The following is an 18,496-nucleotide window of genomic DNA, read 5'->3' on the forward strand; positions in this document are numbered from 1 at the left end:
CTGTAGGAGGTCTATATGTAGACACACACACACACACACACACACACACACACACGCTGATGTGTTGACATTGGTGACCTCATGAAACAGGAAGTGAGTAAGACTTTGACACAGCTTTGGAGCAGCTTTTAGAGATGAAGAAACACAAACAAGTTCTGACTATTCCAGACAAATCATAAATAACGTTTACGTTGTTCCGTTCTCCAGGCCAGCGTCAGTGGAGAAGAAGCCTCCAGAACTCAGCACGCTCAACGATGGCTACCAGATAAGAATCTGACCCGGTCTGCTCGAATCCTTTCAGCAGTATCGTTCCCAGCCAAATATGGGATGAACTCAATCATTTTGTAGCAAATCCTCCCGGACACAAGTTCTACCATCTCAATGGACCATATCATTTTGAGAGATGGAGCTGAGTGCTCACATCTTCACATTTCTTCCATCCTTTAGTCATGTCTGCCTAATGAGGAGGAAACATCTTGATGCTCTTCACTCATGTTGATTGGCACATTTACTCCATGACTAGAAGAGGAGGAGCTTCACAGGAGAACATGATCAATATCATCAATCCATCAATGAAGATGTCTCTTTTTAACATATACGGTTAGAAATTAATTATTGTCGACAAGAACCTCAAACTTTCTGTGATGAAGAAAGGAAGTAGTACTGATTTGAAAACCCAGGACTCTTTAACTAGTTCTTTCAGCACCGCCCACCACATGGACACAGGTGTACATACTTAACACATGCATACGTGTGTGTATGCATGTATGTATACACATCTAACATGTATATGAGGGATGCACAATAGTTTTTTCCTGAACGCAAAACAGCTATCATTTCCTGGTTCTCAAGACCAATACCAATAACTTGTTTATATGTATCATTTTTTTAATGTAAGTTTAAGTGTAGTTTGTGCACACCAGGAAAGAGTCAGTATCTTCATCGATGGAAAAAGGCTGGTCGTCCACTATGAAATCACAGATCGCTTTAGTCCTTGGGCCGTCTCTGGAAAACTTTTTGCATATTTTCAAACGCTGCGGCGATTGAATCAAGCCCCGGGCCTTTCTTTGCGGCTGGATTTGGGGCAGTTTCTTTAGCTACAGGCGTCTTCGTAGGCTCTCAGATCACCGCTGTAGTCATGCTGGTGTTTCAGGTGGCGAGTAAGGTTTGATGTGTTCAAGAATTATGTTTTTTTTCCCACCTCCTGGAATGTTTGTAGAACATTTGGTGCAAATAGCACAAGAAAAGCCTTTCTTTGAAACAGTAAAGAAGTCCCGCACGATTGACACAACATATTTTTACAATTAATTTAGGGGATGTTGACAAGAGGCAACTAATCTCACCTCAATAGAGCCTTTTTTTTTAAATTCAGTTATCAGCTACTTTTAATGTTATCGAATTTGTGCGTGTGATGTCATAAAACACTACATTAGCTCAAATTATCGTGCAGCCTTAATGCCTACATGTGTTAAGTTTGTACACATGCTTGTACATGAACAGATATACGTGCCTATACATGTACATGCTTAACATCAAGGACAAAATCGTTCATTTCATACATCTGGAAATCTGGACTTTGTTCCTTAAGTTTTTTCTTGACACACACAATAAGATCATGTACAATAAGCATTATTGTAAAAATAAATATATGTCAAAATTTGCCAGAGATATGAATCATTTCCAGCTTGACTGTATGCACATGTACGTGTGTGCACATGATACGCCAGTATTTGCTGTTGTAATTATTTTTAGTAGTGGTACTGAGTTGAATGTTTGAGGTTCCACAAGGAGCTATGCACACGTCCACGTCTTCCAGGGCGGAGGAGGCGGAGCCTGAGCACAAACCCTAGAGCACATTTTAATGACCGTCTTATGGTTTAGCTGAATGTTGGTCACATGACTGTGATGGTTAATTAACGCAGGATGAACATGATGTGAGTTTTTAAAAGTGTTCAATGTTTAATTTCAAAGGATTGTGTTGATTTTGTGCGTTCTTGTCAAGGCCTTATTTGAGCATTTCAATCTTCATACAATCCTGCAAATGAATTGTTACTGTCATTGATGTGAAACATTTCAAATCAATTTTTTTATACGTGACAAAAAACATGTCAGTGTTTTAAAATGTAAAGCAAAGTGAACAAGTTTTAGAGTGAAATGTGTGAACAAGCTGAGCATGTTTTGTTTTAAATGTGCTTTTGTGTCTCCGTGGCAACAACGTGACACCTTTCAACCCCCAAAGTAATTACTGGAGTTATTGTTACATAAGACTGTTGCTGCATGTTTTTAATTTTTCTTAAATAAAAAAAAAAACTAAAACCTGGTCATTTGATTAAGCACACATTCTAACTACGGGTACATCCAACACAATAAAATCACTTCCATTTGCAGAAATTTGGAGCGTCATCAAAGATGCAACATGTCATACTCGCACAGCTTGACAGCTGATAAAGTAATCGGCTTAACTGCAGGTGTGTGTGTGTGTGTGTGTGTGTGGCCACAGTATATGCGCAGGCTGCAGCTTTATGGAAATAATCCTTCATATTTCATCCGTGCTGCAGCAGTTTAGAGATCAAGAAGCTGCATGCACGTTGTGCCAGCAGCTTATGAGCTACACCCTTCAAGTTGAAAAAGAAACAGCACTGTATTTTTTTTTTCTCCCATGATGCATCACAAACTGATGCCGTGAAAAGCGTGCACTGCTACCTCACAAATGTCGTGCACGTGTGGGTGAATGTGCTTCAAATGTGGACGTAAACGAATCGTCAGCGTGTTGTCACACTGTGAACGAATTATTATAGAACAGGGGTCTCAAACTCAATTTACCTTGGGGCCACTGGATGCAAAAACTGGGTGAGGCTGGGCCGCAAGAAAAGATTTCTTAAAAATAAATCTAACATGCACTTTTTAATGAATTCATCTTCTTTGAATGGCTTTCCCGCCCTAGCAACCATCTCACTCACCATGTAGCTAGCTTTGACTGCTGCATCGCTCTTTTCGCTTGCTTTTTTGACAAAATCTTGTTGCCTCAGTAGACTGGTTTTAAAATTTGCAACCCGGTTCACTCTCTCATCTCCCTGGTATTTTGCATACTCCTCAGCATGTCTAGTTGTATAATGACGTTTGAAATTGTATTCCTTGTGCACTGCAACTTTCTCTGTATCAACTACAGAAAAGAGCTATAAGGATTATTCATAAAGTAGATTACTTAGAACACACTAACATATTATTTGTTAATTTGGGTTTATTGAAATTACAGGAGCTAGTAAAGTTACAGACATGATGTGTCATGTTTAAGGCTAAAAGTAGAACATTACCAGCAAATTTACAAAAAATGTTTGTCATCACTTCTGAGAATGAAGAGCATAGAAGAAAAGGTCATTTCCAACATCAGTATTCAAGGACAACTTTAAAACAAATGTGCATATCAGTGGTGGGGGTTAAACTATGGAATTCTCTTTAAAATGAGATAAAGGATTGTAAAAATATATTCCAATTGAAAAAATATATAAAGACAGAACAATAAGATCATATGGACAGCCATAAGTGTTTACATTTTGCTTTATATTTATTATTTAACTTATTTTTTGCCTGGTTTTGTATTTGTTTTATATCATCCTGTGAGGTGTATATTACGTCTTTTGTTTATTTTGTTCGGTTTGTACATCATGAAGTTTTGCTCTTCTTGTGTTTTTTTGTTTGTTTTCATTATATTTGGATGTAATTGTTGGTTTATATGATATCATTAAGTAAGACTACGTATTATGTTAAAGGGGGCAGGAAAATATAAGATTTTTCTTCATCCTGCTCCTTCTCAGGCATTGGTGTGTAAATGTATAATTGAATAAGTGAGGTATAATTGTCTATCGATCAAAGATGCACATCAATGAAGGAGATAAATAAAAATGAAAAGAAATTAAATGAAATAAGACACGTCGGGGTGCCCCTGTGCTCAACAAAGAAATATTGCATCAAAAATCGTCTCTGTCTGGAGTCAACGGTGGGGAGGGTGGGTGGTAGTGGGGGTTGGCGGCTCACCGTGGACTTTACAGTTACGGTAGCACAATTAGCCTCGAACGGGCTAACATCACCACTAACGTGTTACACGTCTGATTCGCCCAGCGACTCTCTGTCGGAGTATCAGCGCTGGGGTCCAGTGCACCACACTTTTGTATTGTCGCTTGGTCCTTCGGCGGAGTGCTTTGGAAGGACCGCTCGTCTTCCCCGCTTGGACTGTTTACAACGGGGGCGGGAGCGAGCAGGCGGGCGAGCAAGGGAGGCAGGGAGGGAGGGAGGGAGGGAGGAAGACCGTGTGCGGGTGTCGTGGAAAAGCGGCAAAATGTTTCTCTGCTTGCATCACGCAAGTGACGTCAATGAATACTTGCCAACCTTGAGACCTCCGAATTCGGGAGATGGAGGGGGGGATTGAGGTGTGTGTGGGGGGGTTAAGGTGGGCGGGGTTGGGAGGAGGCGGGGTTGGGGGTACCGGGGGTGTTTTTGTAGCCAGGAAGAGTTAGGGCTGCAAAGGATTCTGGGTATTTGTTCTGTTGTGTTTATGTTGTGTTACGGTGCGGATGTTCTCACAAAATGTTTGTCATTATTGTTTGGTGTGGGTTCACTGTGTGGCGCATATTTGTAACAGTGTTAAAAAATAAATAAAATAAAATATGACCACCCTCAGTGTGACAAGTATGGCTGTTCCTCAAGTATGTCTTGCAATAACTTGCGTGTGCCTGCAGAAGCTTCATACAACATGTGTCTGGGCTGGCACACTGTTAGTATGGAGAAAAAGATGATGCGCTGACAGTCTCTAGAGGACACTAAAGACAGCGCCATCACGGTACACCATTGACATTGTGGGGAGCCTCATACCACACCGTGATTGGTAGATTCCTTCAGCTCCGCACACACGCTGTCAAGCGCCATTCATTTAAAACTCGCGGGCCGCACTAACATTAAACTTTCCTATTAAGGTGGGGGCCGCAAAATAACGTCTCGCGGGCCGCAATTGGCCCGCGGGCCGCGTGTTTGAGACCCCTGTTATAGAACGAGTGAATATTAAACGGTGAAAAATAGTAGTCGGATGATCTCAACTAAACAGCACTTGCAAGGTACAGCACATCAAATCTTTAATTGTTAAAATTCTTGCATGAATATTTTTTAGAAGATGTTTTCAAAAAGATGGTAGCAAACGTGACTTTCTACATTCCTGCTGACTAATACAGATTAAAATATGGAGGTAATCACAAAAAAGGAAGTTTTAAAAAGATTTTGAGTCCAAACTACACTTCAAGTATCATCAGCAAAGTTTATGCTTCTATAAAAAAAATAAAATTGAAAAACCTTAAAGACGATCCTTAGTTTTATGTCATGTTTGGCTGCCTCCCAGCGAAACCCAGCGAAACCGGACCAGCAGAGGAAGGTGGTCCGATGAGTGCTGCTGATTGGGCAGACCGCCGACATTCCACAGTTCCGGCTGGCCAACCAATGACAACTTTCCCAGCAGCTGGAGGCCCCGCCCACCAGGAAGCAAGACTTTGTAGAAAGCAGACCGAGTATCAGCCAGTTGATTTCCATCTTTGATTAAAACTTCTAAAGGCTTAGTGGCCACATGCGTGGACAGCACCTTTTAACTCTTATTTCCAAAATTGTGTACACTACTGAATTGGGGTTTATGGCCGCTTATGTGGACACTTATACTGCCATCTGGTGGTGTCAGAAGAGTATAACATACAATGGAATTTGGAAAAAAAAGTGTAAAAATAAAAATTAGCGTGTCACTACACATGAAGTACACGTTTGTGTACTTATGGACTAAGTACATCATATCAAAAGATGATTCTTAGTTTTTATTCTAATTAGGGTCCAATAAGCCCAAATAGCAAAGAGTAATAAAAAAAGCATGTAAACAAACACCTTGGGCCTTAAGAGGTTAAGACTCCTATAGTCTGCAAGTCATGAGCGTGCACGTACCAGGCGTGTACAGGACGTAGTCCACCATCATGGCGGTGTGTGAGTGACAGGTGGTGATGGCAGGTCTCCAGTCAGGCATCAGGCAAGGCTCATAAGAAGAACGGAGTTTCAAGCCGTGCTCGATCCTCCACCTGAACACGCACACGCATTAACAGCATGAGACAGGATCAACTGAAGATGCAAAATGAAAGTTAAGACCTTTTCAAATTGTCAGCAGCAGCTTTGTTGGCCAGCTCTTCAACCGTCAGCGTCGAGATTTGTTTCACCACTGCACAAATAAAAAGTTCGGTTTCTGTGACCCTCATCGCTCTCGTGGTTTTCTCAAGTCACCTGTGGCGCAGGGGGACGATGATTCAGCAGCAGGACAGGTGCTCTCGTACTGACACTGCTGGTTGATTCCTAAACTGGCCGACCAGATGGGAGCCTTGAGGTGCCGCTGACCACTCGAGTACTCCTGACCCGACACCTACACACGCACACACACACATTCTGATTACCAATGGAATACATCTATCGTTACACTTCGAGTAGAATACTGTGTACTTGAGTACCTGAGTGTGTGTATTGTCAAATCCATTACTCTTTTTGTACACACTGGGGCTGGGCGATAGTTTGATCATTAGCTGTTACCAAAATGACCTCGATCAAACATGGCGGAAATGTCTGTTAGAAGATACTGTAACAGTAAACCGTAATAACAGTAATCATGCCCTGAATGCGGTCTCGCAGGCAGGTACACAATGTCTATTGGTCCCGAATGGGTGAATAAACACACCGACTAATTCATCCATCCATTTTCTACCGCCTGTCCCTTTCAATCAGGAAAAAAAGACGTTTTATATTTAAATATTTTTGAATCAGACCTTGTGTTTCTGTATTTGCTCTGATTCATCTGATTCAACTCCTCTGATGTAACATGTACTAAACAGCTCTGCAGACACTTTGTGTTCAAATAATTTTTTAGTTTGTGAATAAAAACATTTTGTTATTTCTTTGTACACATCATGTTACAGTACTTCAAATTTAAACAGCACTTTATTGTATTTTCATTAAATTTGAGTTTTAAAAAACTTCACAATCTGGGTGACTGCTTGCCTTTTGCCAAACCACTAGTGAGAGGCACTGATTGATGTATGCAAGTAATCAAAGAATACATATAATAATTTCCCATTTGAAAGTGTTCTTTACTAAAAGTTAACTTCATAAAAGTCATATAGTATTCAGTACACCCCTTGTCTACTGCAGAACAAAGTTTGTGATGACAAGCAAAATAAAACTTGAGAGGAAAAAAATCGGAAAAAAAAGTTTGCTCACCAAAATGTACCGAAAAAGAAGCAAATTGGGACCCTAAATCCAAGGTAAGGGCCGCAGCGCGGGTTACCTGCACCGTTGCACCGCTGGTAAACACAAGTATAGATATTAACAAAATGACAGCTGTCAGCTGTTAGCATATATTACCTCCATCTAACATGGCGGAAATGTGTGTTAAAAGCTGCTGCAGTAATAAAGAGTAGGGTTGCAACGGTACTCGGTATAATCCGGAATGGAACAATCCGACTTTATTTTAAAAAATAAAAATCTGGATATTAATCGAGACCGAACGATATGAAAAATTTATCGTGATAATTTTTTTGGCCATATCGCCCAGCCCTATTGTACACTGACTAAAATGACGATCGCAATATTCAACTTCCCGCTCCTTCGGCCACGTAGCCAAGATGGTGAGCTTTCATCACTGCACATTCACAATTTTAAGTGTTTTGAGCGCAACATCAAGGGTACAGACAGTACTGCATTCTGTCGTAGTACTCACTGTGAACGCACTTGGGCTCTCAAAAGTGGCAATCGACCAATTATTGGCCAGGGCAAATTAAGGCATTTTGACCCATATCAGCATCAGGCTTCTTTTTTTAAATGTTTTATTTTTTTTATAAATCAGACGCTCGATAAGAGATCCATTCCAAGCTCCCAACACATTTTGTTAGAATTCTCAAACAAAAAGATGTGTATTGTCTAAGATAAAAACAACTTTGAAAAAGTTGCAAACCTGAAAACATGTTAAAAAACATATGCTTAAAGGCATTTAAACTCGGTTAATTTATTAATTTATAAACCAATATTTTACTTTTAATGACAATGAACATCGACCTCTTTGACTACTAATAATAATCGCAATAGGCCTTGCAAATAACATCAATTGATCACGACTCAAGGCTTAAGGCCTGATTTACTAAAGGGTTGCGTGTACTAAAACATGTGCAAGGCTGATCTACTAAACGTGTGCAACCTGGATTGTATCTGTTAAGTGAGCAGAATAAGGAGTGCAATCCATTTTGCCTCTTTGTCTTCATTAATATGCAAAATATATGCTGATCATCAAAATGCCCACAATACTGGGAGAAGATACAAATATATAATAAACAGCACCCGCAATGTGATTAATCAAAACTCCTCACAGTTTTGGTTGCTCCGTTTTGCGTTTTATTTAGCACATGTGAAAAGGACGTGCCCCATACGCACACGGCTGTGAGAAAGGATCATTGCTCGCGCTGCAAAGACCCATGATGGACGCTGTCCCACATGTGTCTTTCAACATGAGACATATCGTCTATTCAGCAAGTTCATTTTATAATTTTATAGCCGCTAAATGACTTAAAGGGCTAATTAAAATTAATTAAATTGATGCGTTTTGGGTCTGTTTGTGTTTTTGTTAATGTTGTTTAATTTGTTTACCTAAAATACATATTACTATAATGTATCTTCCACATGAAAAAAAGACGCCTTTCCATTATGCATTAGTTTGCGTTTCAGTCATTCCAGATGCACGAATATGCTGGTGATGCGATCCACAACCTCGCGCACAGAATTAAGTGTCAGTATGCATATATTTCTGTTGTCTGGATTGCAATTCAGAAAAGGTGTTATAGATTATAGATGTAAGCTGCTGGTTCAACACATACCACACAGGTAGGAGCATGACAACATGAATGTGCAGAAAGTGATCAAGTGTCTCAGTGGTAAAAGTCCCCTATGTACGCAAAAGCCTCATTTAAATAACACCTTTACAATTGGATACACAGTCTTAGTAGATCCCACGCAACACACCCACTAATAGTAAACGCTATTTTATTGTTTGCACACTCTGTCTAGCGCGTGATATTAGGATATTAATAAATTAAGATCTAAGAGTACAATAGTGCACCAATTGATAGGCAGTCCATGACAATTACCTACAACTAGATTGCCCCCTGCTGGCCGTTTGAATGAATGTAAGAAATTAGAAAACTGTCTTACAATTGTTTTATTTTGACATTTTTGACATGTTTTACGACTCATAAAGATATTTTAGAAGGTGTGTCCCTTTACGGACACATAATTGTGTACTCTTATTGTTCCTTGGAAAAGTACTTTATTTAAGTGCAATCATGAGGTGCAGTATTATCTATTAACCAATCAGCACAATGATGGCGTCAGCTGACTTTTGTTTACGCAAAACCAACTTTTCTTACCTATTGGTAGATGTTTTTTTGTATTTGGGATCTGCATAAGTCCCAAAAATTTGAAATCAAACCGTGGAGGTATTGCAGAGATAATAAAACAATATTGTCCTCCATCATACTTCTGCTAAACAAGCCATCTGGAATTTGCACAACCTGTGACGTTTTTCCCACCGGTGACATCAGCGGAATATCCATACATGGTAGAAATTTACCTGAGGATCTTTGCTCGAATCTGCAGTTTTTAATATATGTACGAGCGATTGTAGTCCGCACGATAACATGCCCAAGGTACCACCTGAAGAACGAAATTGCTATGTTATTGGTTGTATTAAAAACACGGGTGATTACTTACAATCGGAAGAACTAAAAAAATGCCTGCCTAACTTTTTCCTTTTGTGGCAATGTGCCTACAACTGGGAATAAGTATGTATTTGTGTGTGCCAACCACTTCAAAGAGTTCTGCTTCACATGAGGCAATGTAAGGATGGATTTTTCCAAAAGCTACTTTTAATGACTGAGTCTGTGTCTTCTATTAATGGAAATGGAGGAGATGATGAAATGGTAAATAATAAGAGTAGATTGGCAATGTTTAAATATCATCTAGATTTGTAGTGTAGCTTAGCTTTCTAATGTAGCACAACAAGTCACCAACCTCCGAAAATATAAAAAAGGATTTTCCTAAAAACTACTTTTTATGATAAGACTAATGGGGCGACAGACATAATACCAACCATTGAGATGCATTCATTTCAAGCCTTTCTTCTAAAATGTCTTCTTTGGTTCCTTTTTTCTCCAGGTCTGACTGTGACTCCTACAAACATTGTTGGATGCTAAAATCCGTCACTGTTGCCATTCATGTTGCAGCTCAAAAGTAGAATATACTTAGAATAAAATATTTTTCCTTGCGGGAAGCTTCCCTCTCGAACTACAAATATGGCAGCCGGGCCCGAGGCGCGACAAATAAAAATGATGACCAAAAAAACCATCATTATTTATGTAGACCAAAAGGAAGTATTTTAAAAATAAAAAAAGCATACCAAGCTGATGGGAAGTCCTCTGTACTCCAAGCAGCCATGGGTCAGGAAGTTAAAGAGCGGACTCCAGGGGGTGCAGTTAAAATCTCCACACAGGACTACCGGATTGCTGGAGCCATCCGGTAGGCGGGACAAGCGGCTGATCTCGGCCAATAGGATGGCCAGCTGAGCCAGTTTGACGTCACCTCGGCGTGGGTTGTACAGGAGGTGTGTGTTGGCCACGCAAAGAAAGTTGGAAGAGTCTGAGGCTCCTGTGGTATGGCTGGGCCGCAGCAGGACGACCAATCCCACGTTGTCGCGGTTTAGGAGGACGTCGCCGGGCCGGAAGAACTCAACAGGATGGGATGAGAGGAGCGAAAGGCGCGAGGTTTTGAAGACAATGGCGCAACCATCGGGTTTCTGCCCAGTTCGCTTCTTGTACTCACACTGGTAGCCTGAAATACAAAATAAAGCTAATCATTTAACAATAAAAGCACAATGAGTTCATCACACAGGTCTACCTCGAGCTTTGAGAGCAGGTCTGATATGGTTTTCAAAGTGGTCCTCTTGGACCTCTTGAAGGCACAGCACCTGAGAGAAAAAGGACAGGAGGTCAGAGGTCGTCTGTGGAAGATAACCACTGCCTTGTGTGCAAATTCGTTGGCTCACATCAGCGTCGTATTTCTGTATCTCTGCAAGCAGGTTTTGCAGGCGGTATGTCCAGTCCAGGAGATGAGGATGACAGTGCTGGTACAGGTAGGCGTTGTCCTGGAGCAGCTCCTGGGACAGGATGTTGTAAGACATCACTGAGAAGTCAAGCAACCAGCTGCCTCTTGGTGGCAAGACTTTGGTATGGCAGGCTGGTGACACCTCCCATCGTCTGTGGAGGCCTAAAAGACGAGTTTAAAAATATGTGACAATGAATTCATAACAATCTAGTAGTCATCGTATGTGGAAAACATGCTGACCTTCCATTTGAGCTTGTCGAGGTGGAGGAGGCTTCCAAGCTGCTTCGTGCAGCTTTGAGGATGTCCCAAGTTGAGGCCAGGTTTCATCGCTCCTCTTGTCTCCTAGCACATCCTCTGCTGCTGTTCCATACCCGCCATTAGAATGTATTTTGTCAGCTTTGGACCAGGCGCTTTGAGCCTTTGCAAGCCCGCTGCCATCTTTAACTCTATTTTCACTTCTAGCCTTTGCAATGTATTTGCTCTTACTGCCTTGTCCTTGCCCAATTGCATCACTTATGCGAGAGTTCGACTGAGGCTGTGCATCTTTGTGACAATGATTATGGTGCTCCCTCCTGCTGCCTCCGTTGTTTGACTTCACCCATCCAGGGGGCTGTGCTTCTTCTCTGTTTACATCCCCAACGTTGACTGTTTTCTCCTCAGCGCTCCTCTTCCGTTTGTACGGAGGCTCATGGCCTCCGCGATCCATCAAGAGGCCGACACAGGTGGAAAACCAACTCGTAGGCCTTGTGGAGATAACGTGACGGGGGGCAGTAGGTAGGGACGGAGGGAGCAAATGAGATCCCTGAAACCATGGACGAAGAGTGGGGGTGAACCAGGAATGTGACAAGGCGGAGGAGATACTACTCTTCCTCTTGGAGCTCAGCCTGCATGCAATGATGTGCTGGGGGAGGAGGGAGGCGCTGAAGCAGCTCAACTTGCGGATAAACATGAGGCAGCTGGAATAGGAAGAACAACATCTTATTGTCCTGACATGGAAACCACAACCATCAGTTTGGACATGGAGTCAAAGTTCGATATGGTGCGGTCCCATATATCGGGATGTTGTATACAATGCGATCGTGCCTTGGACCACAAGTTTTCGCCCGTTTACATTGCAGCTTTTTACCAACAAATTCAATTGTGTTGTTTTTCACCAAATTATCACATATTTACAATCGTACACAGTAAATCTTTATGAAAGTCGCCAAAAAGACAAAATTTAAGACAAAATTAAATAAAAATGATAAAATATTGACCATCCATCCATTTTCCTCTGCTTATCCGAGGTTGGGTTGCGCGGGCCGCAGCCTAAGCAGAGAAGCCCAGACTTCCCTCTCCCCAGCCACTTCGTCCCACTCCTCCCGGGGGATCCCGAGGTGTTCCCAGGCCAGCCGTGAGACATAGTCTTGCCAACGTGTCCTGGGTCTTCCCTGTGGCCTCCTACCAGTCGGACATGCCCTAAACACCTCCCTAGGGAGGCGCCCGAGTGGCATCCTAACCAGATGCCCAAAACACCTCATCTGGCTCCTCTCAATGTGGAGGAGAAGCAGCTTTACTTTGATCTCCCCCCAGATGACAGAGCTTCTCACCCTATCTTTAAGGGAGAGCACCGCCATCCGGCAGAGGAAATTAATTTCGCCCGCTTGTACCCGTGATCTCGTCTTTTCGGTCATAACCCAAAGCTCATGACCATAGGTGAGGGCGGGAACGTAGATCGACCACTAAATTGAGAGCTTTGCCTTCCGGCTCAGCTCCATCTTCACCACAACGGATCGATACAGTGTCCGCATTACTGAAGACGCCGCACCGATCCGCCTGTCAATCTCACGATCCACTCTTCCCTCACTTGTGAACAAGACTCCGAGGTACTTGAACTCCTCCACATGGGGCAAGATCTCTTCCCCAACCCGGAGATGGCACTCCACCCTTTTCCGGCAAATATCGACCAAGTGATGTCCAAAGTGGATAGTGCCCGCACTATTCTGTGACATGACGTTTGGGGATCATATTATTGTATTATTTCCAAAAGAAAAGGGTAAAAATAAGAAGTTGTATAAAATGCAATGTCGGGAATAACGCCATCTGTATTTTATTGACCCCAAGGACTGCGTTATATCAAACTTTTTTTTTTGTCCTGTCCAGTTACACAGGCAAATCATATTGTTGATGTAGATGCCCATATTTGCTGTACAAATTTACTTTACAAAAGACAAGCGTGGGATACTTCTCTTGTTGCCTTATTTGTATTTGACTTTATTAAATGTATTTATATTATTATTTGGTGCAGCCGAGCCGGAGCAGGAGGGGATAGAAAGAACAAAAAAGGAAGACAGAGGGGGAAATTGTGGGGACAAGAAGGGGGTAAAACAGAGAGACAACAACAACAGCAAACACAACAACAACAGAACATCAGCAAATAGGATATGTACAAATATGATGAAAAAAGTGATAGCAAAAAAGCAGTGAGTGAATTAAATATTAATAATACAGAAATGACAATGAACATTATTACACTTATATTATATCGAACTTTGAGGGCGCTTCCTTACTCGAAAGATGAAAAGCCATACACAATAAGTCCTATACTGTATAGCTGTTCTTATTTTGAGTGTACTGTATAGGGAATTCATCGATTAACGTATTTAGTTTACACCCATCCGGCTTAAAGTTTAAAAATTATAAGACAATTAGACAAGGGAGTTAAAAAATAACACAAGTGTTTCTCACAAAGATGCGCCTGTCTTCAGATCCTTCAGCAAGTTTTGTAATCTGCACGGTCTTTCCCAGCTAATAGCGCTACCCACAAGGGTGTGTGATTCCACCCAATCAACCATAGATCTCATTCTCACTTCAGACCGGCCTAAAATAAAAAATAGTGGGGTCATGATCTGAGGTCTTAGCGACCACTATCTAACCTTCTGCACCCGTAAAATAGCTAAACCTAAAGCCAATGGCCACATAACAGCCCAATCCAGATCCCTCAAAAAATACTCCAATGACAATTTCAATTTAAAATTAGATGAGTGGGACTGGTCCCCTGTGCTCGCGAGCAACCTGGTCGATGTCGCTTGGGATCGCTTCAAAACGGCGTTCCTAAAGATACTAAATGACATGGCTCCCGTGAAAACAGTCAGGATCAAAGCCCGCTCGGAACCATGGATGAATCCGGACCTATTAGCTGCCATAAAAGACAGAGACAGGAAATACTCTGAATACCAAAAATGTAAAACAGAAGTAGATAAACAACCCAATAATATCAACCTCAAATTACTCCTTTTAACTCTCAAAAAGCAATGCAATAAATTAAGAAATAAGTCAACCAACCTGACTAAATCCTTAAAAAAAAATCACATTAACGACAAAATAGAGGAAAACACGAATAAGCCACGTGAGCTCTGGAAAATTCTCAACAACCAGCTTCCTGGTTGCAGCCAGAAACTTAAAACAAGACTCACCAACATCAGCATCAAGGAGGGTGACTCCCTCATTACAGACAAAATGGAGGTAGCTAGCAGACTTAACGCCTTTTTCACCAGCATAGCTGCAACTCTTGTCAACAAGCTGTCCCACCACTCTGGTCGCTTTGGTGTAGAACACATTAAAGCCTTCTACAGAAAGCTAGGAGTATCCAACAATGATTTCAAATTAGAAATGGTCACAGCTGATGAGGTGTTTAAAAAATTGAGCGCGCTCCACCCTAACAAGGCCACCGGCCTTGATAATATTCCCTCCAGATTCCTCAGGGACTCTGCCTCCATCATTGCCCCGATCATCACGCACATAATAAACCTATCAATTACACAAGGCCAAGTACCAAAAGATTTTAAGATAGCAAGAGTAACTCCCCTCTTTAAAAAAGGAAGCAAATTGGAACCTGGCAACTACCGACCTGTTTCTATTCTCAGCTCCATTTCGAAAGTAATGGAGAAAATAGTTTATGAACAGGTCGATAGTTACCTTGCCACTAATAAACTCATGTACAAATTCCAATCCGGCTTCAGAACTAACCACTCCACTGACACATGCCTTCTCTATCTGACCGACCACATCAAACATGAGGTGGACGCGGGCAAATACTGCGGCATGGTCATGCTGGACCTTCAGAAGGCCTTTGACACCGTTAACCACGCTATACTGTTGGATAATCTCAGAGCAATCGGATTTAACAAAACCTCTTGGAGCTGGATGCAGTCTTACTTGGAGGGGAGGGAGCAGGTGGTAGAGGTGAACGGCACCGTGTCCCCCCCCCTCTCGGTGAGCTGTGGAGTCCCCCAAGGCAGTATATTGGGACCTTTACTGTTCCTAATATACATAAACGACATGTCATCGGCATGTGACTGTGAATTGTTTTTGTTTGCGGATGACTCGGCCTTGCTGGTATCAGACAGGGACAAGGCACAGGTGGAGAAAATCCTCAGTGCTGAACTCTGTAGAACTTGCACCTGGCTCGCTGACAACAAGCTATCCATCCACTTGGGTAAAACAGAATCCATCCTGTTTGGGTCCCACATCAAACTTAAGAGAGTCAATCACTTCACCATAAAAGTAGGTGACAGTGTCATCACCAGGAAAGATGAGGTCACCTACCTAGGTTCCATTCTAGAGGCTAACCTTTCCTGTGATAAAATGGCAACCAAGGTAATCAAAAAGGTTAACCAACGAACGAGATTTCTCTACAGAATTTCCTCTCTGGTCAACAAAAGCACCTTGAGGATTCTGGCGGGAACTCTCGTTCAACCCTTTTTCGATTACGCATGCACCTCCTGGTACCCTAGCACCTCCAAAACCCTCAAATCTAAACTCCAAACATCTCAGAACAAGCTAGTCAGGTTACTTCTAGACCTCCACCCCAGATCCCACCTCACTCCTACCCACTTCTCTAAAGTGGGCTGGCTCAAGGTGGAGGACAGAGTTAAACAACTTGCACTGAGCCTAGTCTATAAAATCCGCTACACCTCCCTGATACCGAAGTACATGTCAAACTACTTCCTTAACATAAATGACCGCCATAACCACAACACCAGGGGGTGCTCCACTAACCACGTTAAACCCAGATTCCGAACTAACAAAGGTCTTAACTCATTCTCTTTCTATGCCACATCAATGTGGAATGCGCTCCCAACAGGTATAAAAGAAAGGGCATCTCTATCCTCCTTCAAAACCGCTATAAAAGTTCACCTCCAGGCAGCTACAACCCTAAACTAACACCCTCCCCGGATTGCTAATAATCAAATGCAGATTCTTTTTCTTATGCCTTCTGATCTCTCTCTCTCTCTCTCTCTCTCTCTCTCTCTCTCTCTCTCTCTCTCTCTCTCTCTCTCTATGTCCACTACTTGATGTCCATATCCCCACCCCCCCTCCACACTCCTGATTGTAAATAATGTAAATAATTCAATGTGATTATCTTGTGTGATGACTGTATTATGATGATAGTATATATGATAGTATATATCTGTATCATGAATCAATTTAAGTGGACCCCGACTTAAACAAGTTGAAAAACTTATTCGGGTGTTACCATTTAGTGGTCAATTGTACGGAATATGTACTTCACTGTGCAACCTACTAATAAAAGTCTCAATCAATCAATCTCAATGGTCTTCCTAATGAATCCTCGCTGTTTTTTCTGGTTCAAAATGTAACGACTCGCAACTCTTTTGTTTTCGTCCTGGCTATCACTCACGCTTCACGGGTAGTTCAGGAGTCATTGTCGACCAGACAAGTAGACGTTCAAAAATGAATAAGCGTAGTTATGGGGTTCAAAACAAACATTCCGTTTCTCACAACTGTGGTGAAAGCATTCAGGCTTGTCCTCAACATTAGACGTCATTGTTGGCGTAATCAAGTGTCGCCAAATCCAATGATGCATTTATAACTAACGGACATTTGAAATGTACTGATTCGCGTTATTGTAACAGGTACGCTGTACATAAAATAACTGAGTTATTTTACTGGTTTAACCCTCCATTTGAATAAATATACTATAATATATAATATTGCTCTTAATTTTGTATATGTACAGCTAATTTATTCTACCCAAGTGAATCACCTTGGTGTGACTAGCCAAAATAACATCGATTTGAAAGCTCATGAACGCAGCACGCGTGTTGCCACTTCCTCCTACTATAGTGGGACTTGTAGTTTTTAGTTAAGTAAGCTATTTTTCTTAGTTTTATCATTCTAGTACAGTTACAATGTATACAATACTTCGCTTTACATTACATATGAAAATGGAGTTACAGTCACCCTTTCCCTGACTGAAAAAGAAAATGACAATCTCGTTAAAGAAGGGAAATCCAGTTGTACTTACGTGGTAGTAATCCTCGATCCTGCGAGCAAGAAAAGCAGCTGAGTGCACGAAAACAAAATGTCACCTTTTGTGGAGCGACATGTTATTATTATGCTTAATTTAAACACAGGCCAAGTCGTAGACGTTGATAAAAACGAAATGTTTTAGTACCGATGTTCGGAGGGTTTGGGTTGTCTGCAGACATCATTGCCTCCTTCACACTGGACCTTATTTTGACTAATTGTCTCTCTGGCGACCCCAAATTCATGAGAATGTTTCCGGAGACAATCGTGTCTTCTGAGGGACAGTGAGCCTATTTTAATGCGACTTAAATTGGATTAATTATCGTGACTTGAAGAGAAAGGGATACATTTGATATTTTAACATTATGTGCAACATCACTCAATTACGTGTGGTGCCAGCAAATAGGAATTAGCGTCCTCTCCCACAGAATTTTATCACACAACTTTGGCAGTTATGCTGAGATAAGGATTATGTTTGTAATACAGTGGACACGTATTATGTCGACCAGTTAATGACAACCACTGCAAACACTTGGCCTTTAAATGGGAACCCCACTTTTGGGATTTCTGCATATTATTTACAATCCTTATGTGAGACAAGAACACACGTCTTTCTCTTTTCTGCACGTTTTAAATAGTGAAAAATGAGGCGGCTATAATTATAAGTACTGGGGACTGACCTATTTCGCTTATAAAACCCTCTAAACACCTCCAACAACATTTGATACAATGCTGCAAGTATGTCTATGGACGTTCTCATTCATCCAGGTCATTGATGTATTTTCAGATTGCAACTGGACTGTTCAGTTTTTCTGTTCAGTCTCTTATCCACATAGTTCATGCTCATAGACTGAGATTGGTCAGATCTCTTCGATTTAGTCAGACGAGATCTAGTCAGATTGAATCCCCTGAGAAATGTATGTGTGTACTGTAATAACAGGCATATTTATGAAAACTTAAAATTTACAGGATT

The 18,496-nt window shown here is 41.6% G+C and overlaps 2 protein-coding genes across 4 annotated transcripts in view; one reads left to right on the top strand and one right to left on the bottom strand.

Annotated features, from left to right (window-relative positions):
- The window catches only part of vash2 (vasohibin 2), a 40,621-nt gene extending 38,322 nt beyond the window's left edge, over positions 1–2,299 (top strand). For all 3 annotated transcript variants that reach the window (XM_062045044.1, XM_062045045.1, XM_062045047.1), the window contains one exon: positions 208–2,299. In XM_062045044.1, coding sequence (XP_061901028.1) covers positions 208–277 — 70 coding nt within the window. In that variant the 3' untranslated portion in view covers positions 278–2,299. The remainder of the gene's footprint in view (positions 1–207) is intronic.
- Positions 2,300–5,109: 2,810 nt separating this feature from the next.
- Positions 5,110–17,062, bottom strand: angel2 (angel homolog 2 (Drosophila)). The gene is made up of 9 exons (XM_062045049.1): positions 16,895–17,062; positions 11,452–12,167; positions 11,153–11,373; positions 11,005–11,074; positions 10,508–10,938; positions 6,301–6,436; positions 6,169–6,238; positions 5,971–6,101; positions 5,110–5,532 (listed from the first exon to the last, which is right to left on the bottom strand). The coding sequence occupies exons 2-9, from the start codon at positions 12,158–12,160 to the stop codon at positions 5,366–5,368; spliced, it is 1,935 nt and encodes a 644-aa protein (XP_061901033.1). The 5' UTR covers positions 12,161–12,167; positions 16,895–17,062; the 3' UTR covers positions 5,110–5,365.
- Between the last annotated feature and the right edge of the window lie 1,434 nt (positions 17,063–18,496).

The sequence above is a fragment of the Entelurus aequoreus genome, linkage group LG04 (genome assembly GCF_033978785.1).
Source record: "Entelurus aequoreus isolate RoL-2023_Sb linkage group LG04, RoL_Eaeq_v1.1, whole genome shotgun sequence".
Lineage (NCBI taxonomy): Eukaryota > Metazoa > Chordata > Actinopteri > Syngnathiformes > Syngnathidae > Entelurus > Entelurus aequoreus.